Raw genomic sequence first — 22,562 nt, 5'->3', positions numbered from 1 at the left:
AAAAAAAAAAGTACACATACTTGAAACCCTGTAGGACCCGGAGGGCCTTGTTCTCCTCTTTCTCCTGCAAGTCCCTACACAAAAGAAAAGAATAAGTGTACAGTAGAGAAATACAGGCAGGTTCCACATTTTTTTTCTGTTGGAATAGCATAGGTATTTTCAATTATGTATTTGTTTATTGTATATTTTTACTTATCTCAAGTCAACACATACCCTATCTGAAAGATGTAGTAAGATATAGCATATCTTCTTATTTCTTTAAAATCACACAACAAATGTTGTGTCAATGGGAAAACATTCCATCCCCTGAAACCAAAGCAGCTGGGAAAATGCACTATCAGAAAATTTTGCAATTCCCATTTTTTTTTGTAGAAGTCAGCAAAAGAAATCGGAATATCAGTATACAAACGTTTCAACACAAAGCTCATCATTTTTCTAGGAAAACTATTATTTATTTATTTATGGAATCAACAACTGGCATGAAGACATAAAAAAGAAAGATTAATGAATGGATCGAAATACAAGCAGGTAGGTAGGTAGTGTTGAAAAAGCTGACTTACTGGAGGGCCAACAGGACCGGAAGGACCAACTTCACCGTCTTTACCAGGGGCTCCCTAAATTAAAATGACAAAGGAAGAAAATTTACATAGTGAGCRTGTACAACAGAAATGCATCATTTTCTATAGTCACTGAGAACAGTAACAGTCACACTCACTCGTTGTCCTGGAACACCTGCATTGCCTGCTTCTCCAGGTTTTCCAGGATCACCCTAATTTCAAGAAAGAAAAATAACAAGTTTTAGCTACTGTTTTCATCCACTAAAATACATGTAAATGCTGAAAGTTAAGCAGATGCTGGGTACTAGKTGCCACACTCACACTGCTGCCCTTGGGTCCAGGAAGGCCCATGCTGCCTGGCTGTCCTCTGATTCCTATTGAGCCTGCGGGACCCGGACGTCCGTCTTCTCCTGGGGCACCCTATAGAGACAGAGCATTTTCCAAACCAAATTAAAATCACTGTATACTCATATGAGCCTATTTACACCTGGAACATGACTCCCAGTGATACTAGAGCCTAACAAGCACCTTAGATCTTGAAAACAGTCCTGAAGTGAATAGATACTTAAATTATTTCAGCAAAATAGTTGCYTTTAAATAGCATTAATATATTGAATACATGTCCCAGAGCGCACTAATTGAACCCACACTGTTTCTCCGCAGTCTCAGATGAAAAAGGTCAGCAGGGAAGATAAATGGTTTTCCAACATGAAAGCCATTCCTTTTCCAGCACTCATATTATTATATATATATTGTATTAGTGTGGTTTTGTTGTTATATTTATCAGTAAAAAATGTCGTAAAAGCAGATAGAGTGCTTTACGGAGTTCTAGGCAGACTGCTAGAGCTAACCAAATGTTATGCTATTATTATCATAGAAYCACTGCGTACAAATAGTTTATTGTTACCAAAAAGAGATAGTTTGAAAAGATATTTAGTTTTCAAAGGTTTAAAAATCTTGCAGCGCAGCAGTTGCTAAACAATTGACAGATACAGCTAAAACCAAAGAAACATTATTTTTACTTATTTAGGAGCTGAGAACCTGAACACTTAGAGGAATCGATAAACCTTTAAAAATGAAGACAACTCAGTTTAATAAAAATAATTTCAATGAGCTGGGACTTTCAAATCATTGTGGCATTAACTGAAAGGACTAATTGTTATGCAGCTTACCAAGGGGCCAATTTTTCCTTCAGGACCTTGAACACCTGGATTTCCTGTCAAACCCTAAAAATGGGAATAACATTAGTTTAAAGTTGTACATAGAATTCTAGAACAAGAGAAAAATGTAAATAGACCCCAAAGATACGCTCAGTAATTCATATTATAAAAACACTAAGATATTCTTTACACAACATTTTCTTCGCTGCAGCTAAGGTCCTCATCCTCACTGTTAAATTTTTTTATAGCTTAACACCTAACTGTCCTTGGTCTTCTCTTTTCCTGTGCCCTCTTTTATTGCTTTTACACATCTCATCAGTGTCCCACAGGATCATCATCTTTATTTCTCCACTGTTGCCCAGTGATATATTACATCTTGTTCTTGCTAAACCCTTTTTCTTCTTTTGTGATGTTCCAAATTCTTCTCAARTATTTTTCCTGAAAAAATTTTCCGCCACATGTACTGCTCAAATGTATAGGTTATCTATCATCTATTTAATGAACGTTTGACCTTACATTAATGTTTTCTGTGATAACTATGTTCTTTACAAGCATGCCATCCTTCAGCTGCCAGTCTAATCAGGGCTATCTATCCTTCTTTTGAAGATAAATGGGATCTTGCTTTTAACATCATGGGAAMAGAGTCAGAATTTTGGCCTTTACTCTTTAATTCAGACATTTCACTTCAAAAGACAAAGGTAAGTCAAAAGAATGAGAGAAGTCTATTCTTATACAACAGCTTTCCAATTCTGTGAAATTCATTGTTGCCTTTTGAAAACAGMAAACGCCATGGTTTACAGCGTGTTGCTATTAGTTCCTTACCCTTGCCCCTGGGAGGCCAGGTTCACCAGGACGCCCGGGATCCCCCTGACCTCCTTTAGGACCAGAAGAACCTGCAGGACCACGCTCTCCTTGAGCACCCTAGAAAGATACCAACAGGCTATTAGGTAACAGGTAGAACATCCATAGAAGAATTTAAATAACATCTTGTATTAAGGCCATATTTTTGCAGAGTTCCAAAGTATCGGAATCTTTATTATTACTCAAATGTGGCCTCTTCCATAAAACAAATTTATACTAGGAATTYAGAATCCTTGTATTCGTATGAAGAGTTAAGAATTGGCAGAAACACTAGCCAAATACATCTGTGAGTCACTGCCCTGGAAGTGTTACAGCAGTTAGGAAAGCCAAAGACAGATAAGTCCATCTGTTCAATGGATAAGCMTAGAAAAACCACACACTATAGCAATGTATTTAGCAATACAGTAATAGTGACAGACCAACATCTCCCATCTATTCACATTTGAATATGACAGCGCATTAAGTCGAGGACATGCAAAGAAAGCYGAACATCACAGGACTTAAAACTGTTTTTCCTCCAAAACATTTAGGTTTCAAAACATTCAGATGCCTTTCCGGCATTTGTCAGGTCCTTTGACCCTACTCTGAGGGATTCTGAGGATCTGCCTATTTGCCCAGAAGCATATTCTTTTAATGGAATATTTTCTTTCCATATATCTGCAYGTATGAGAATTTCAAAAATGACCCAGTGAAAGATTGGGCACTAATATTATTTACCTTTGGTCCAGGCAAGCCATCAGAACCTGGAAAACCACGATTACCAGGAGCACCCTGTGAAAAGGGATGCGAACAAGATTATCATCTTAATTTTTACATAACTTATTGCAAATAAAGTAAAAGACTTATGGTTTGGGAGTTCAGTATATTTTCTTACAAATTCCTTACTTCAGTACTTTAAACTTGTTTCTTTGGAGTGGTAAAAATATCTAAGTGTTTTATTCATGCATGCTGCACAGCTCTTTCTATGTGAACAGCCTCACTGAAAAGACAACTACCATTTGTACAAGGATTAAGCAAAAGATGTATTGATTCACTCATCAGACCTCCAACGTTTTTGTTACTATGCTATCTGTGCACTAAATACACTAACGAAAATTTTCAGTGAAAAAAATAATGCACAGTATCACAGAACTCCTTTTCCCTCAAAAGAGTAATCAGAAGTAAGAACTATTCAGGATACAAAAAGCATCATGCTACGTTTTCATATACTGATCATTACAGTATCATTTTCAAAGAGAATATATTGTATCAAAGGAGTGCAGCATCTGAAAATTACCACTCTAACACATAAAAAAAAAGTTACAGACATAAATTAAACTACTACTAAAAAAACGATGTTTGACTCCACCTACAAACAAGCTGCAAGAAAATTCACGTTTAAGTCAAGAGGAGCCGTTCGTCAGCCTGGCGATGCCTGTCTATSGAGACACACTGGATTGCTTACCCTCTCTCCCACTGGACCTGGTGGACCTACTGATCCCGGATCACCTCGAGGGCCTCTTTTCCCTTCTTCACCCACAGGGCCAATGGGACCCTGCGGACCTTGTGGGCCCTATTAAAAATAAAAATTGTTTAAAAGTTCTTCGTTAAGCGCACAGTTTCTCAGGTCTATTGAAATGGGGTGTCTTCTAAACATCAGCAACATTTTCCCAAATAAAGGAGAAAATTATAGTTATGTTTTGAATCAGTGACAAAATGCTGCTATTCAGGGTCAGCTTTTCTTTYCCTTTTTCAGTATTTATAAGCTGTTTTTTCAGCAAAAAGTGCAGTAGGAATAAACTGTAGTTCTACAATTCAGCTCTGCTGTGCTTCTTGTAATCATCTATTTGCTCAGACAAAATAATTTGTAATTACATTTATGCCAGCTGAATAGGAAACAACAGACTCAAAATTCAATTACATTCTTACAGAAATGCTCAAAGAAATGAGATTCGTCCAGTGCTAAAGAAACCATTACTGCATGYGTATACTTCTGTTAGTTATTTTGTGATAACTAAACTACTAAGAAGGAAAAAAATTTTAAAAAAATGTTGAACTGACTCCAACTTTGTAGAATCTTTTTTATTTTAAAATTCACACGTCACAGCATAGAATTAATCATTTTGCCAAATAATTTTTCACAGACATGAGCAGTGACCATCTAATATCTTTTTAAAAAAATAAAAAAGATATTATATCAATATAATTAAATATATTAATTTATAAATAAATAACGTAAATATACATCATCCCTATATTTATATTCATATTATTTTTACATTTAAACAAAAAGAAGTATTAAATCTATTCTATTTAAAATGAAAATGGGTTCTTTTCAATACGATCAGCATGCATCTGTTTGCTCTTAAATGCCCAGAAATGTATGGTACCCATTTCTCAAGAGATGAAATCAGAATAAMGTCATTCGGTAAGTGCTAGAGAAACCTCAATAGATATACTAACTGGTTTCTCCGTCTTCTAGCCCTTTGAGGCCTATAAGGCCTAAACTGGCTAGATAATTTATAGCATCCAAGGACCAACTTTACCATCCATTCTTAGTGCTATCTAGGTAAGCTGACTGTGGTTTGTCTTCCACAATAATTATTTGATAAACAAAAGCAATCATGAGAAGTAGCATAAGATATGTCTTGAAAACTAACAACCTATCAAAACATTCGTACGTGGCTCTGGGATTTCTTTTCATTTTACAAAGCATGTAGGGACTTACCGGTTCACCTTTGGGTCCTGCTTCTCCCTTGAAACCTGGAACACCAGGGTCTCCCTGAAAACAAAACACAAGAGTAACACCCAAAAGGTAAAAATCTGCATAACACATTCAACCACTTTGGATTATTCTTCGTAATAAAAAAGYGTTCCCTGGTTTAGGAACCAGTTGTAGGTAATATAATAGGATGTTTACAGTGGTCTCTCTTTCCCCTAGGCATTATGTCATCAAGACAAAAAAACAAGTGAGACCTAATTTCAGAAGAAAGTTGTTAGTTTTTGCATGCAAAGAATCACTGCTAATCACTGTTTTATTTTACTGAGCGACATGCTTGAAAAACATCACTAAGAAAAAAGACATTACCGGCTGGCCTCGAATACCAGGTGGACCAGTACTGCCTTGTGGCCCTGGGGAACCAGGTGGACCTGATAAGCCAGGGGGGCCTCCAGTGCCTGGAGATCCCTATAAACAGAAATACCAGCATAGTAAGGAGGAAAATAATTTTAAAAAGGAAATAGAATAAATCCACTTACAAAATTTCTTCAACAGATGATTTGATTACTTACTGTTGGGCCTTTAGCGCCTGGGGAACCATCTGTCCCTTCAGTCCCCTAAAAATAATGTATCAATCACAAAAAAGGAATTTATGAGTTGGGTATCAGTAACAAAAACAGAATAAGACAATCATTTGATCTGCTTTAAAAGAGCAGACAGTAAAGGCTATTCAWTAATCTAGTAATATAGGATCTACCTGGGCAAATGTAGATATGAATGATGAAGTATGTGACTTTTAATATGCTTAAAGTACTTGTAAGATGCAGACTACATCAGGCTGTGTAACTTTTGGTTTTCCAAGTTGTCTTAATTAAATAATGGAAAGTTACATGCAACAAAATAAGTAGAAAAAATATGAATGATATCTTTCTCAAGGAAAAAAAGTTATTTGGGCAAAGTTCATTGTCCATCAAGTGGAATATTAAAATCCCAACTATGAGCAAATAAGACACGAGCTGAGCACTGAGGAACCAAAGTTTWATGCACTTACAGGAAGCCCTTGCGATCCAGCTGGGCCCTGTGGCCCTGTTTCACCTCTTTGTCCCTGAGGACCTTCAGGACCACGAGGACCTGTTGGTCCTGCTTCACCCTAAGATTTCACAGAAGAAAACAACTGCGGATTACTTTTCTCTAAAAAGCTGCATTTTGAAGTAACTACGGAGGAATAATGAGTTTATAAGAGAAAGATAATTCAGGCTTTGAAATAGTTTATGATCCTTAAAATATATTTTTACTTACCTAATTCTGCCTCTACTGCTTCTATATGAATGTAAAACTTTAAAACTACAAATTTTTGCTCAGTTCATATATGGTCATGGGAACTTTCTGCAAAGAGGCAGCATTATATCTAGGGCAAGCAGTCCACATCACACCGGGGGGGGTACTTTGAATCTACTGTTACTTCTCTAAGGTAGACATCACTATATAAAATCCTAGTATGTATTGGTAATTTGGTAGTGTTTTTTTCAATTTCATTAACAGCAGAGGCTTGAAATTTAGAAATGGTAAGACATCTGCATTCTGCTTAGCTTTTACGAGTTCAAAGCAGCTGTTTCAATTACATCATCTGATGATGAAACTTGAAGGTAGCTTCTCCTTTTCAAAAAACCTATCTTGATTCCTCCCTTGACAACGTCTCCAAATATTTATTYAGATATTTAGCACTGTTTGGGCATACCAAAACATTTTATGACATGCATTAAAAGGATTATCATCTCACTGTATAAATTGTGTTAATATTCTCTTATTGAGGCTTGTTTCCAGATAATTGTTTTGTAAATGTTGCTAGCTTCACAATAAAACAAACATCTGCTGAACTTGGCTACCTACAGTGGAAAAAATAGTTTCTTCTTGTATAAGTTTTTCCTATCATTCTTAGGAGCATAAAGTAACAAAGAGGAACCACTGGGCAAGAGGGGGGAAAGAAGTATAAGGAAACGCTATGAGTCTTCTTTTCAGTCTTATTTGCAGACATGTTCTCAGCTAGAAAAAAAACATTGAGCTGTTTCATGAAAGCCAACGAAGGAAAGTCAAACATTGACCACTCTGCAGCTAGTTTAAGTTTCTTCTTTTCAGCTCAATCAGAAAGCCACAAGAGGTTTTAAACATCATTTGCAAYGTTGTGATGAGTAGTGTGCAAGCTCCGTTGTGGTTCAGGCATCCTTCTCATCAGTCTAGGTCATCACAGAAAGTGTATTAGGCTGAAAATGGTCACTGGAAGATGCTGTTTCTGTAAAGACTCCTATATTACCAAGTCTTAGACTAGTCCTTGCAACTCAACTTGCAGAATGTAATTTTTGTAATTCTTTTAATATACTGCACAGGTTTTTTGGAGCACAGCAGGATAGTTATCCTAAAACCATACTTTTGCACAACAAAAAGCAAAAAGAGTATCCTAGTTATGGTTGATTTTTATTACTTCATTTGGCTTCAGATTTACAGCTTCTCTCTCAAGGTCTTATTGATTGATTTCAGCAGCTCTCAGGGATCTGTCAGACCTGAGACCTGTTCAGACCTGTCAGTCTGAACTCTGTGCAGTCTAGGACGTACTTTATAATTCTGTGGTGCTAGACATACTCAGAAGGGTTGGTTGGTTTGTTCTTTTACCTTTACACCAGGAGCACCCGGAAAACCTGGAGAACCAGTTATGCCCAGCGGGCCCTATAAAATACAAAAGCACAAAGCTATAATTCTACAGTTTGGATCACACAGATTAGAATCTAATCACTGGGTAAACATCATTCTGTGTCTAAATACAATGTTACTCACAAAACATATTTTTTCGTAACAAAAATATCAAGTAATTCTATAACTATCATTTTTCTAAGTGACACACATGCTTTACAGAATTGTGGTTTGGTGTTTCAATACTGTATTTACTGACTGGAAAAGTTACAGCTCTTGATTCAACTATCAATGCCCAAATTGCAATGTATACAGTATACTACTATTATAGTAACCGATTTTCAATTTTATATTTTAATAAATAATTTATTATTTATTATAATTTATAATTTATTTCCTCCTACGTTTATGTTAGAGTGGTAAGGTAATTAAAAGATTTTTTAAACAATCTCTACTTGTCCCATAAAATGTAGCAGAGGAGAGTTTTAGTTCTTTTAGAACATTAACCTACAAAAAGAGAGAAACTGAAGCTATTTCTGCACTGAAACAGGTTACTAGACAAAATTTTTTGAGATGAACAATATGACAAGTGAAAATACAAATAAAGACTATAGAACTGCCCCTGCTTCCCACTCCTTCACCCCACCGAGATTCTCAAATTCATTGCTAAATTCACTTCCAAGCTTCAAAATGCAGATTATTTTTTCCACCTTTTCAAGGCGATACGGACAAAGCCATGCACAGCAGGGGCAGTTCCCCGCCTGGATGGTTGTTCAGAGATACGCAGACCCCCGTGGGAAGGGACAGGCCAGGCTGCGGCGTGCCGTGCGACCGGACGCGCTGCAGCGGCGGCGGCTCCCAGCAGCACCGCGGCTCTGTCAGAAGAGCACTGAACCCGGGATAGTTAGTGCTGTGTCTGAGAAGGGCTGATGGCTTGAGCTCAGCGCAGKGCTGACGTGGCTACACGGGTTCTGACTCTAGAGCCAAATTCTTGGTGCGCTGCGTCGCAGAGCACAGACCATACCTTACGGGGCTGAAAGGACACTAAGTCTGGGCACAGACGCAATCAGCTGGAGTTACGTTACGTGAGGGACTGTCCAAGGCTGCTGGGTTGTCAAGCAGCCTTTGGGTGTCTACACTTTAACATGCCTGTTTYGTTAAGCATGAAGACCTCCAATTACAGGCCTTAGTGTAAAGTTTTAAAATATTTATATAATGCCTTGTGCTGAACAAAACCTTCCACAGGAGCCCCTTTCTGCTGCATTATAAACTCTCTAGAAAGCGGCACACAGTGGCCATAAGTATTTACTACAGCTCCATGTTCCCAGATGATTCCTCATTATCTTTTCCTGCCTTTCTCCTTTTTTTGTAAAGTATGACGCATACTATGAAAGAATGTTTTATGTAATGAAGTTCTGCTGACAAGTCTAATAAGAACGATCTGTCCCAGTATTAATTATAGGTAACATTTCTGCCATGACCTTGCAATGGATTTCTACAGCACTGATGTAACAGCTCCCTAAACATGTTCTTGAAAAACGTATGTTCCAGTTTATTGGATCACAAATGTATGTCTGCCAAATCTCTCTCTTTTGCAAGGAGAATTCGAGAATTAGGATATACCACTCTGTACTAAGCCAAAAAATCACACATTTGAATAAAAGTTCCTCCAATGAGAAACATGTGTACTAAGTATCAGCATCTCCCTTGTGACACTATCTGCCAAAAATGTTAGCCAACCAACCACCAGGTCCAGTGAAGCTGAGCTCATGTTTTATGCCATATAAAATTTTCAAACTTCACATAGAATAACATTACTAGAGGGTATTTGCTCTGTTTTAAATTTTGTTTTCAACACTGAAAAATCTTTTCACTGTTTCAGTTTCTTGTAATAGCTATACTTATGCTTCTTTTCACTATACATCAAGTATTTGAGTTTTGCAGCCTTTATACATTGACTCATGTCTTGATCTTCTGTTATAGTTAACTGTTTCTTAATGAAGTTTGCAATAAAACAGTTCATTTATCAAGAAAACATGGGAAAACAAATGTTTCTCAGGACTAATATCACTATGAAACAAAGAGCATGCAAAAAATGAAATTTTACTTGTGGGCAGGTCTGCGGGTTTTTTTCTTTAAGCTGAATGTCACAAAGCGACAACAGTACATGTTGCCTGCATCAACAGGCAAAAACTTTGTCAGCTGCATCCCAGAAGCAACGCTTTCCGGAAAAGCAAACAAACAGAATAACACATTTTTAAGGCAGAAGCTTGCCTCGTGTGAATAGTATGAAATCATCAAAAGCTTTGACTTGGCAAAAGCGATATACGCTTAGTACACATGACCTCCTAATACGTTTGCTCGCGTGACTTGATTCAAAGACATCTTGCAAATGCAGGCTGGGACTGGACTGAACACATCACCTGTTGTTACACGAACATCCACCGTTTAATCCGCCACAGTCACCTCCAGCTCTCCCGCAGCGGCGTGAGAACTTTTGGTCATGCATACCTGGCTTCCTCAGTGCAGCAGTTATTAATTGGAAAGACATTTGAACACAGGCTTCGTGTTCATTAGCTCACCCTATGACTATAATTAAAACACTATTTTTTACACATTTTGTAATTGATCAATTCCAAGTAGCAAGTTCTGATACTGGTGAGTAGCATTTCTTCTTGCCGAGAGTGGGCATAACTTCATTTGTCAGCTTTGTATGTGAAGGAAGATAATACAGAAGTATACGTTGTTTGCTATTATAATAGGCATCTTTAAGACACTTATCTCCCTGCAACATGGATCCCACTGCATTAAAGCAGCAAAGTCTTATCTCTCCAGGAAGGATGTTTTAGCCTACTCTCCTGCAAATTAAAACCTTTRGATGCAGCAGACTACAGCTAGTATCATCAAACTTGCAACAAGCAATTTGATGCCAGAACCAGGAATCATTCACACGTTCTAGGTGCACTTACTGTTACCAGCAACCGGCAACAGTTTTTTGTGCTTCTTTTGACAATGTCCAAAGGCAAGTGGCAAATACAAGGTGAAATAAAGAGATTATTAAGAAACTTACCATGGGCCCTGGTTTCCCAGGCATACCATGCTGGCCACGTCCACCCTAGATTTGAAAAGGGGCAAGACAGAATGATTATTAGAACACTTGCTAGATTTTTTATTTATTGTTAGCATCTGTGATGACAGTCACACAGACTAAAGCACTCAAAGAAATGATGGCTTGAAGATCCCTCGGGACACTGGCAGAGAAAACAACTGAAAGAAATGATGGCATCCCTTCAGGTAAGTGGATATTTTGATAGTGTCATTGTATGGAGAGGTAAGGGGGGCACACGTAAGTGTCACAAAGAGAAATGCCAGAAAAAACAACAACTTGAAAGCGGATGTAAGGCCATGGAAAGAAATTTCTACTCAAATATGATCTCATGTCAAGGCTGATCCCTCTTTTTGCTGAAAAGTGAGATAATTTTAACAAGCTTGTTTTTATTATCTTGAACTAAACTGTAAGACCTTAAATTAAAACAATAAATTTTCATTTTAAACTTCTTTTTACAGACAAAATCAAAATATATTATTTCCAATTTGGCAATTTTGGGTTAAAATAGCCTTTCAAGAGTAATTTCAGAGAAAGAAAAACAAAGATAATGACTCTTTGGATTACAGACCAAAATGTTGTGAGGATACTCGGCCTCGTGGGCAGTTCTAAGAAATTACGATGCTGCTGGCATTTTCCTTTTTCTTGTGATTTTTTAAATTTACAGTAAAGATTTCATCCCACAAAACTCTGTTAAGGCCTTATCTTTCTTAAGCTATAGCAGAACACACAGAAGTGACTAACAGTCACGTGAACATTTTCAGGCTTAAGACTTTAAATTTAAGTAAAGCAAGGGAAGAATTACAAGGAGACAGAAGCAAGGCCTTACGTACAGGGGCACCTTGTGGTCCAATTCGACCTCTTTCTCCTGGCATTCCTCTAGGTCCCTTCAAGAGAAAAGAGAAAAGTGCATTACTCAGGAGCTCATCATTACAAAACAGTGAAAAGTGAAAAATATAGTTCCTTTGATTCCTTCCACCCCATAGCAGATGGACCGCTCCTTATTTTTATTTTTTCTTTTTCTTCAAACAGCCTTGACTTTTCCTTTGCTTCAAATAAGTTTTGTACTGCAATTCTGCAGTCAGCAGAAGTCTCAGCCTCATTTACTATGGCTCATTCACAGCTAGGTTGCACTTCAGGGATATTACATTCCGCAGGACACAAGACAGTGTCTTGCAGAGAGGTATCATCTGCTATCATACAGGCACTACACTTGCATCACCACTGCTGAAAGTGGATTTTTGAATATTATAATGCTCACTATCATATAGTTGTCCAAAACCATACGTGAATGAAAAATACTCTGTGAAAACTCTTCTTGTTTCATTTTCATGTCATGCATGCTTATCTTCAGCATTACCTCCAAAACCTTCTATCCATGCTTTTCCATCTAACATGTTTCTGACCTAAATTATTTCAGTTCTATCTCAAAGCAAGCTAATCTGATTTTTGTCATCTGGATCTCATTCCATATGATGCTTCAGGATGTTAAAAAAGAACATTTAATCACCCTAAACTTCCATGAGTTGGTAACTAATCACAAAACCTACATTCAAATATCTGTTAAGCTTTCTGATTTATTTCTGGTTTTTAATAGTCGTTGTGAATTGCAAGGAATAACAGCTTATACTGTAGTAGAAAATAAAACTTYAACTGCACTAGAAAAAAGTTTAACTTCAAGACATCAAGTGTGGGTCTTAAAAACATAAAATTCCAACATGTACTATATTAGCAGCAACACGTGCAACATTACAGCCACTTCTGCGAGTAAAATCCAATGCATGTGACACTCACTAGAGGACCAGTTGCACCCATGGCACCTGTTGGGCCAGATTCTCCCTAGAAACAAAGAAGTAACAATACAGTTAGAGGAAAAAAGGTTAGAGGAAAATAGAGTTACATTTTTCATCCCCTTTCCGTCAGCTTGTGCTAAAGAGGCAGATTTACATAGCAACATGTGTGCATCGCACATACTCAAGAGAAGAGTATCGTTCCCCCTGTTAGCRCGAAGGGTCCTATTTATATGATCTCAAAGAAGCAGAATTAACTCTTTTTGAGGCGATACCATACATCATGCACGAATCGCTATGTGTGATTGGGAGGTACCTCCCAGGATTTTCATGTCTGATTCACCAGTTAACTACAATTATGCTATTTTAGTACTGAGCATTGCTGCCCCACTTATCTGAAAGAGAAGCTGACCAGCTTCTCATCAGCTGCGTAGGAGGAAAGCAACAAAACAAGGGAGAACCAGCAGGATTTACAGGCAAGAAAGGGACATATTCTCCTCCTGCTTGCTCTAGCTGACAGCACATGCTGCCTGCTGCAGTGTTTCTGCCTACTCTAATTCTCCTGTTGTTGCTGTCTCCACTGAAATCGATGGGAAATCCTAGCAAAGAAATGTTATCTTAGACAACCTGTCCTGGACTATTGATTTAACAATCGAAAAATCAATATTTAACATTTAAAATAAGATTTTGGAAGATTCACTTAATTTACTACATTTTTAATCCCAAGGAAGAGTACTGTTTCCCCTGTGATTACTGCCCTCAGCTGGCCAAAAACAGCTTCAGCAACAGCATTATCAATGCAGAAAAGCCTGGAAAAGTTGTCCTACGCTCTTTTAAAAACATTTTAATCTAATTTGCAAGTATTGACTCCAGCTGGCTACCCTGTGTTTAAAGTGCCTAGAGTTAAAGCAGTAAGGGGGTGGCAGTACCAACAAGGGACAAAAGTTCTAAGAGAACAAAACTGTTAGGAGAGAAATAGTCTGATAAAATATATTCTCTCTCCCTACCAGGCTTGTTTCTTTCAAACTGATCTTGTTTAAACCTAATATGCCAACCTGAAAATCAGTTTTTAGCTGAGCATTGCTTTGTGGTATTATATACAGAAAATGTTAGGAAAGCCTTTTTGTTTTCTCGCTGAGATTTCAGTTTGGCTGCCCCAAGTTACAAGCTGGATCGGCAGATTTCCGGGAGAATACATAAAGCAGCCACTCAGCGGTCTCCCTGTTGGTCAAACAAAACCAACAAGACCTGCAAAGTGGCCAAAAGGCAAATTAAAAGATAGGTGTGGCCTCTATCTTAATACATTTTGCTGCCTTCAGTAGGTGACACAGGCACCTAGCCAATTCATACAGTGATATACTGGTGGCCTAAAACCAAACCCCAGCTGCAATTGTGATTCTGTAATTGTGATTTGCACTGCTCAACTCAAATGCTGTCTTCCTGTACAAAAAAAAAAATGCAGTTCATAGCAGCTGATGCAGATTGAACACACAGTAAAAATGGGTAAGTTCATGCAGTCTCTTCAGGAAAATGTAATCTTCATGCAACTAGTATTAACAGGAGAGAGATACAGAGCTTTGTTCTAAAGATATAGTCTTTCATTATTTGGCATTACAGAAAGCATGCTTCAGCATTTAGTTCTTTGGGCCATGAAAATACCTTGGCTCCAGCTGCTCCAATTTCACCTTTTGGACCATCAAGCCCTTTCAGTCCCTGTAAAAGTTATAAAAATATGATATTTATAAATATGTATGTATAAATGTGTATAYACTTAYAGAGAGAATTTCTACAGTTCAAGTAACTTGGTACTAAAGTGTTAAGAACAGATCTGAGGTGRCAAGAACAAAAAAAGAAAAAAAGAAAAAGAAAAAAAGAAAAACTCTCAAACCCAGATGGAAAACAGTTTTTAAACATTTTCTAGATGGAAAACATTTGTACAAGCTACATTTCCTTGGATTTGGGGTTTTTTTGTTGAAAAAAATGCTAAAAGCAACAAGGAGGAGGCTCTGAGCCATAGGAAACCTATTTATTCCTCCCTGAAGTAAAGTTCTGGCCAGAAAACTTGGTAATTTGTAATCACTCTGTCTTGCAAAGATATCCAGCTCCAGAGTTCCCCACCCTAATGCCAGATTTGCCAACAAAGTGAGAGAACTGTCAGGTTTGTCCCTCCTGAAGTTTGGCAATTCTCATGTAAGCTCCTTCCAGATTCCCAGACCATTTGTAACTAGAGTGAAGAAAGTACCAAAGAGTATAATRCAGAGGTCAGCTGCACTTAAAGAGGACAAGCCTAGATTTTCTGCTAGGTCCTCTTCCTCTCTAATGCCAGCAATTCCACTGTAACTGGCARGACTAAGCGTATAGTAAAATTCACCACAAATATCAAAGAGGCTGGGTATCTTTATATGTATACTGTCTTGAAACATTATCTATAAGGAGAGGAAAAAAGGAAAAAYTTTGTTTCTTACCCTGTGACCCTTGAGACCTGGAAGACCTGGAGCACCAGGAAAGCCTCGAGGCCCCTGTACAGGAGTAAAAAAAAGTAAAAATAAAATAAAAACACTCTGATTTCTACAGTGATATGCTTGGTGATAATGCTGCTAACAAGGAATAGACTAGTGGCATTATGGCTAAGAGTCTTAACACTCCTYCTTGCTGACATAGCACAGCATGACATTTAGCAGGTAGTCACAGAAGATGAAGTTCCCCCTATGAAGTTAAAAACTCTCAGCATTAAATAAGTTTTTGCTGATATTAAAAGCTTTAAGGCTTACASAGGTGTATGATCAAATCTTGAATTTCTATAGAAGCCATGAAATAAGAACCAAAGGTAGATMCAGTTTTGAGGCTTAAATGGAGAAACGCCAGTTAAGCAGAGGTCAAAAAAAACAGRGCTATCATTTAACATAAAACAAAAACTGAGATCAAGCTGTGAACTGTTATATCAGAAAATATCAGTCAAGTGGCATGATACATAACTTCTATGAAAACACCTTTAGCAGTTACATCAAAACTGCCTTACTCTTAGATTTCTACCAATTTTAGCAGATTTCTTTTTCAACAAAGGCTAAATAATGAAAGGGAGCTAGATGCCCCGTGTTATAACATTGGCTACATTAATTTATAACAGAAATCACATTAGCACTTTCATACTCTTTGGCAACCATTCAGCAAACTATTAAAACATACTATTTCTCCTCCTACAGTACAAGGAAAGTTTCACTTGAAGATTGGGTAGGCAATTTCCACCTCAACAATTCTGTGGTACTGCAAGGATGCACAGCTCATCCCTCTCTCACGCAGCAGTCCACGGGGCTTGCCTTGAGCCGAGACAACGTGCACTTCTCTGACAAGGCATTAGTGTAATCGGAGCTGTTCTCTACAAAGCTATGCAACTGCAGCAAAATCTTAAAGGCAACGAGAATTGCAACACTTCTTTCATTCACTGGTTTTAATGGGAAAACATATTCCTATTTTTTTTACTAGTTTGTCACATGATGTCTCAGAAAGCACCTGCTTTCTGAAACATGCTCTCAGAAAGCATGTTGTTAAATTGGATTTCTTACAAGTAAAAGGGAGAAATATTTTCTGAAGCTACTGGCTAAAAGTTCCTAGTCCGTTAGCGTCCCCAGTTCATCAGGGCCCTTTTTACCATGTCATGCCCTCTGCAGTTTCCCAGGTTGAGCACATATGTAAATACACTCTCCTTATTTAAACCTTTTCAAATTTTTCCAGGATATTATCATCAGTGGGGGATAATTAAATGGGGAGGATGTGCAACAGCATACACTGCTTTAAAAACACATAAAGTGGAGACAATTTTATTTAGCTTGATCAGAACTGAGCAATACTCCACAGATGATGTTAGCACGTTAGCCTCAAGCAGCTTACAAAACATTGCCTTTAATCTATAAAACTGAGGAGAAAAGCTTAGGAAACAGCACTCAGAGAACTCTCATGGAGAGACCATTTTGCTCTCTATGAAATAGCAGCTCCAATTGCTAACAAGATCACTAGACTAGAACTGTATTGCTTGAAAGAAGAAAAGACGGTGTGTATCAGGTGGCTTCAGCTCTGGGATATACCTGTCCCCTTTTCAGCCACACTACATTTCTCTTACAGTTGCAGAAATTTGATGGATGAAGGCAGAACTGATAAAACAGTATYCAGTGACAAAATGACATTTCACATATACCTGTTCCTTTTATTTCTACAGTGAACCATACAGAATGTCCTCTGCATCACATGTACTATTTGGAAATTCTTTAATCACTCTTGCATAATGAAAATACATGAAGATAAACTTTCTATACTTCTATGATACAATCCCTGCTTCTCCTGCCCCTCAGACTATTTTAAATCTAACCAATACCACCCTAGCCTGACACCACTTTACACTCTGATCACTTATTGCAAATGACTGTAAATAACCACATGACATACTAGAAAATGGCTTCATGAATCCTTATCTTTCATCTAAATGTATTCACTTGTAGAACTCTTAATCATACATCAGCAAAGAAAAATGTTATTAACTAACCAAGGTAAAAATATTGTATCCATTTCTACTACATAAGCTTACTAGTGCAGTTATTTCATATTAAATATTTTTAGATTTTGGTAGGCATTATCCAGTCTGATGACCATGTATGAGATTATGTCTAAGTGGATGACATACAGAAATTCAACTTGTATATACTGTCATCTGTTTTACACACATCATCTTTAAAATAGCTGGAACGTGCACCTGTGAAATGATTTAAGATTAACTCAAGGACATTTGAATCACCTGTCTGGTACTTAGCTGTCACACTGCTTTAGATCGGAGTAAGCTGACACAAGTACTTCAGAAAGTGCATGGAGAGCTTTGCAGTCATTATTAAACCAGATATTGATGACACAATTATAACTATTTTCCTAAAATCTAAATAATCATGCTCTTACTGGAGATCCTGGAAATCCAGGCTCACCGACTTGTCCTGGTCTACCAGGTTCACCCTAAGAAAAGAAAAAAAAAAAAAGGAACACACAAAAATATCAAATAAGAAAATTAAGTTCTCTTATCCCTCTTCCATGCAAACAAATGAGGACATTCCAGTGTTCTCATTCAGCACATCAGCTTTCCAGCTTCCAGTAATATAAATTAATCACACACAGGACYAGCAATGTATATTAGATTGCAATGATTCCATTAATCTAAACATTTATTTTTAACAAAGAATTGTGAAAAATTGAGTCTAAACTGCATTTCAGCATCACAAGATGGTGATGCAACATAGTTTTGCTGTGAATTAAAGATGAGGCAACCTTTTGTCATTTTTACATTGACAATCACTTGATATTTTAATTTTCTGTAGGAACATTTTAATTTTCCACCTAAAACTGTTTTGGATATAGCTTGTTACTTCTCCTTCTATTCAGATGTTTTAAAATTTGTATAATTTAATTCTAAATMAGCAAATATTTTCTGTGCATTATGTTAGCAAATAAAATGCAATATGAACTAAATAAGCTTATTTTAAAGAATATTCAAAGTCCTCCATAGTCACAACCAAGCATTCTTTTATGTACGAATTAATTCAAATACTCAGAACTCTGGACTGGTGGASTATGAAAGGCTTCAGAAAAACAGTTTCTGGACTGAGAAAAGGTAAAACTCTTCATAAATGCAATTACAGAAATTCTTCCAACCACTGGAAATCGAGCTAGTTGTTCAAGTGATATATAGATTTGGTTTCACTGCATTGAGAGTTAACCATTTCTTAAGATTCTTATTATTGTAACTCTTGGTACAGTTTATTGTCAAAGCAACCATTGCATAAGTTATGGTAAATGTCATCCTAAATGATCTGGCATCTTCAGCTTTTAAGTCATTTCTCAGTTATAATCTACAATTCAGATGGATTTTGCATGCTTTGCAAACAAAGAATATGTGTATTAGAAAATCCTTAAGCTATGTGACTCAAYTGAAGAGCTGGGTGAAGCAAGAAATAATAAAAAGATGGTGCTTTAATCTTAGGTATCATGGTGACATGCAAGGAAAACAAAGGAAACTCTCTCTCTGAAAGAGAACACATCTTTTGCTAAGGATTATAGTTATGATACTGGACTTAATTAGAAGTACAGTTGCAAAGAAAAGGAAACATAGAAGTTGTCCGAACATGCACATCTGCTGGTTAGTCACTGTCTCAGAGAAGCCAGTATTTGTTTTAATAAAAATAAAACAAAATGCGAGTAACAACAAACTTACATCTTCACCCGGTTTGCCTGGAGGTCCTTCTGGTCCACGAGAACCAACTGGACCCTAAGAAATAAAGACATTTGTTGAGAATTCAGCCATCATTAATATCTATGTGCTTCATCTGATAATCTTGTTTTGTAAGAAGAGATGTAGAAAAAGGTTGATCTTTTGTCTTTTGTAGTGCTCTTTCTAATCATCCAGCCCCTATGAAACACACATTAAGTTATATAAAAATATAGGAGAGATTCCTTAGCAGAAAAAAGAAAGAAGTCAGTCGTTGTTGTTCTAAAAGGCATAGCAAGGACTGCGAAGAGGCACCTTTCAATGCTGTTTCGGCAAGGTCCAGGGAGAGAGGGCTACGTTCTCGTCAGGCTATACCTAGCAGTGATGATAGCACTGTAGGCTCAAGAGAACCTGGTCTATGCTCTTGTTTTTACCTCCTAGTCATTATACCACCTCCAAAAAAATAAATACTCTTATCTTTCTTTGTCCAAGTTAATCGAGCAGGTGTGGGGTTACTAGTGTTCAGTTCTGTGGTGGAAAAGTAACAATGATTGTTTGGTACTATAATCACTATCACTCATATTCAAAACAATTAAAATTCACTGATCGAGGACAATATGGCTTGAACATCATAACTCTTAAYTGAAGTATTAGTTACTTAACAGCTTTTGTCAATGCAGCGTAAAAAAAGTCTGTTTTAAAGTAAGGAGGTATAATAAGTTGTATCCAATTTTATTGTAGAAAGGTTTGTATTTATTTGGTCTTACCATAGGYCCTGGATCCCCAGGTTCACCAGGTGGGCCTGTGGGGCCAGCACCACCCTAAAATTAAGAAAAGATGAATACAATTTCAACTTTCAAAAAGTAAAAATATAAGAACATCAATTAAAATCTGCGATCAGGAAAATCACAGTCCACAGTCCAAGCGAGCACCAGCTTACTTTGCAAAATGAGTGAAAGTTTCATGCTAAAATCCCCCAAACTTTACAGAAGTCCTGAGCCATACACAAATCCTACTGGAAGCTAACACCATGCCAACACCGAAGCAAGAAATAAACAGTCAGCATTTTCATTGGTATTTCCTCATTAAAAATGTGTATTGGGTTAAAGTGTTCTCTTCAAGTTAACATGACTACCTCCATAAATCTGCCAGAAGCATCATTGCAGTTCAGGATACTGTAATTTCTAGTTTGCAGCAAACAACTCCAAAGAATAATACTCTGACACAAATCAAAAATTGAAAGAGACAAGGAAGCACAGATCATTGCTGGACTGAAGTACTGTACGTGGAGATAAGAGTGATAAAATCTCACCTCTTTTGTTTTGATTGGAATCAATTTTAAAAGCAGGAAACAAATTGTGACTTAATTGAACATGGCATATTTTCATTAGACAGGAGAGAGCCCCCCTGTGTATCTAGACCCCAACAGTGCAACTTTTAAAAAAGACAGTGGAATAGAAGTGATAATGTCATCCTCATTCAATAGAGTGCTCAGTGTTGTTAATTAAGTAACACTTGGATTATCTAGCTTAATTCCTTGTGAAAAATGCCAGCAGGTGACTCTTTCAATAGAAGGCATTTATTTGGGGCAATCTGAACAAAGATGCCTACTGTATATATAACATAACATAACATCTAAATACTAACATCTTGTGAGAACRAGTTTATAACAAAAAGATAATTATAGGCTAAACATGCCATAGGTTTACCTCCATAAAAGCAAATAGGCTAGAGCAAACCTCTTTTCAAGTGGAGTTGCTATATATACGGTACATCTGGAGTAGAAGCCTCGAAAGCAGCATATTTTGGTTCACTTCTAGAGGAAGATGGATTCAGCCATGCTTGAGGATGGACATGCCTCCAAGTTACTGGCTACATACACCAGTTACTATGGATTTTGTCTTCTTTTTTTGGCCATTTATCTTAAATCCCAAAAGACAAAGCACTTACTTGTTTTCCCTGGAGACCTTGAGGACCTCTTGGACCCACTGGACCCTATTAAAAACATAACTTGTTACACTCTGAAAAATACACTTCAGTAACATTCATTCTGCAGAGACAGCTAAATGGCTTGATAGTGACCTTCAAGATAACATTTCTACAGTCAAAGCCTCTGAAAGGATTTTATTCAGGAGACAGATGTTACGAAGTACAAACAAAGTACATAGATTTGAAATCTTCAAACTCAAAAAAAAAACCCAGAGAGATATAATTCATTAGCAGCTGAAAATACTGGCTTGCTTTCTTTCTAGAAGGTCACAGTTTCTTGTTTCAGTAATAAGAATCTGGATGCCTGCATAACTCCACTGCAAAAAGTGTAAAAAWTGGTTGCAAATAATAGGCGCACTTTGAATTGAATCTCATGACTTAGATTAATATAATAAAGGAATCAATGACAAAATAAATTCATCCAGCTATTCTCAGTCATGAGCAGGAATACATACAGATGGAAGAAAGTATTTTCATGAATTATGTAAAACATTACAACAGTTTCAAAAYGGTTGAGTTTTGCTACAGGAAATTCAGATCTTCCCTTAAAATGTTTCAAGGGATTTTTTTAGGAAAAAWCTTATGCTTAATTTTATGTTGTACTATGAAGTAAAAATAATGATCACTGACAATAATTCTCTTGATTTGAGCAATACAAAGAAAAATACATCAGATATAACTTGTATTTTGACAGAGGCTCACAATTCCTCTCTTCAACACATACTCCTTTTTTCCCATTTTTTATGTTGTGTTTAATCTACTTTAATCCTTTTTAAAAAGCCAATGCAAAAGAGCTAGTAAGAGGCTAGTYAAAAATTCTAATCAATAATAAAAACAAAACAAAATCCAGTGGTTCAACTGAGTGATGGTTAGCTACTGAGTCTACAACGACAGGAAAAGGGGATATCCCAGAACATGTTGAATCAATCCAAAACATATTAATGTCAGTACCTGATTTCCAACCAACTTTAACAGACTTTGTGTAAGGCTGTAGATAGCCTTAGATTTTGAAAAATAAAGATCTTCAAAACATATATTAATATTAAAATGAAACATATTTGGGAATGGCAAAAGAAGAAGGGAGAGTACAAGAGATGTGATGTCTGAGACACTGAGTGAAAGGAATAAGCAGAATGATGGTGGGCAACAAAATAAGCAAGACAGACTTATACGTAAGCTCAGCAAATTCATAGACAAGAGACATTCATAATAAAGAAAARTTCTTTAAAGAAATCAATCCAAAAGTTAATCCTACAGAAGAACATCAGATTTTCTTTAGAAGCTTTTCTTCTAAATTGCATTGAAACTGAGTTCAAAGGTTACTGGGGACTTAGAAGGAAAATGTTCAGATAGGCAAACTCACAGACAGTGCAATCACTGAAGACTTATTTCCTTAAGGAGGCATGTTAAAAGTAACAATAAACAGGCTGACAGTATCTACAAGCTATCACAATATGATAAACACAAGTAGTAAA

At 36.9% G+C, this 22,562-nt stretch overlaps 1 protein-coding gene across 3 annotated transcripts in view; it reads right to left on the bottom strand.

Moving 5' to 3' along the window:
* COL5A2 (collagen type V alpha 2 chain) overlaps positions 1-22,562 on the bottom strand; it is a 115,279-nt gene that overhangs the window by 21,899 nt on the left and 70,818 nt on the right. For all 3 annotated transcript variants that reach the window (XM_085321643.1, XM_085321652.1, XM_085321661.1), the window contains exons 9-30: positions 21,049-21,093; positions 19,866-19,919; positions 19,105-19,158; positions 17,799-17,852; positions 15,323-15,376; positions 14,517-14,570; positions 12,862-12,906; positions 11,901-11,954; positions 11,032-11,076; positions 7,944-7,997; positions 6,328-6,426; positions 5,849-5,893; positions 5,646-5,744; positions 5,286-5,339; positions 4,023-4,130; positions 3,296-3,349; positions 2,540-2,638; positions 1,730-1,783; positions 879-977; positions 716-769; positions 561-614; positions 21-74 (exon numbers count right to left, since the gene is read on the bottom strand). In XM_085321643.1, the coding sequence (XP_085177769.1) occupies positions 21-74; positions 561-614; positions 716-769; positions 879-977; positions 1,730-1,783; positions 2,540-2,638; positions 3,296-3,349; positions 4,023-4,130; positions 5,286-5,339; positions 5,646-5,744; positions 5,849-5,893; positions 6,328-6,426; positions 7,944-7,997; positions 11,032-11,076; positions 11,901-11,954; positions 12,862-12,906; positions 14,517-14,570; positions 15,323-15,376; positions 17,799-17,852; positions 19,105-19,158; positions 19,866-19,919; positions 21,049-21,093 (1,386 nt within the window). The remainder of the gene's footprint in view (positions 1-20; positions 75-560; positions 615-715; positions 770-878; positions 978-1,729; positions 1,784-2,539; positions 2,639-3,295; positions 3,350-4,022; positions 4,131-5,285; positions 5,340-5,645; positions 5,745-5,848; positions 5,894-6,327; positions 6,427-7,943; positions 7,998-11,031; positions 11,077-11,900; positions 11,955-12,861; positions 12,907-14,516; positions 14,571-15,322; positions 15,377-17,798; positions 17,853-19,104; positions 19,159-19,865; positions 19,920-21,048; positions 21,094-22,562) is intronic.

This window comes from Rhea americana, unplaced genomic scaffold (assembly GCF_003343005.1).
Source record: "Rhea americana isolate MKP2758 unplaced genomic scaffold, rheAme1 scaffold_12, whole genome shotgun sequence".
In the NCBI taxonomy this organism is placed as follows: domain Eukaryota; kingdom Metazoa; phylum Chordata; class Aves; order Rheiformes; family Rheidae; genus Rhea; species Rhea americana.
The sequence above is the reverse complement of the archived record's forward strand: the minus strand, read 5'-3'. Positions and strand labels throughout refer to the sequence as shown.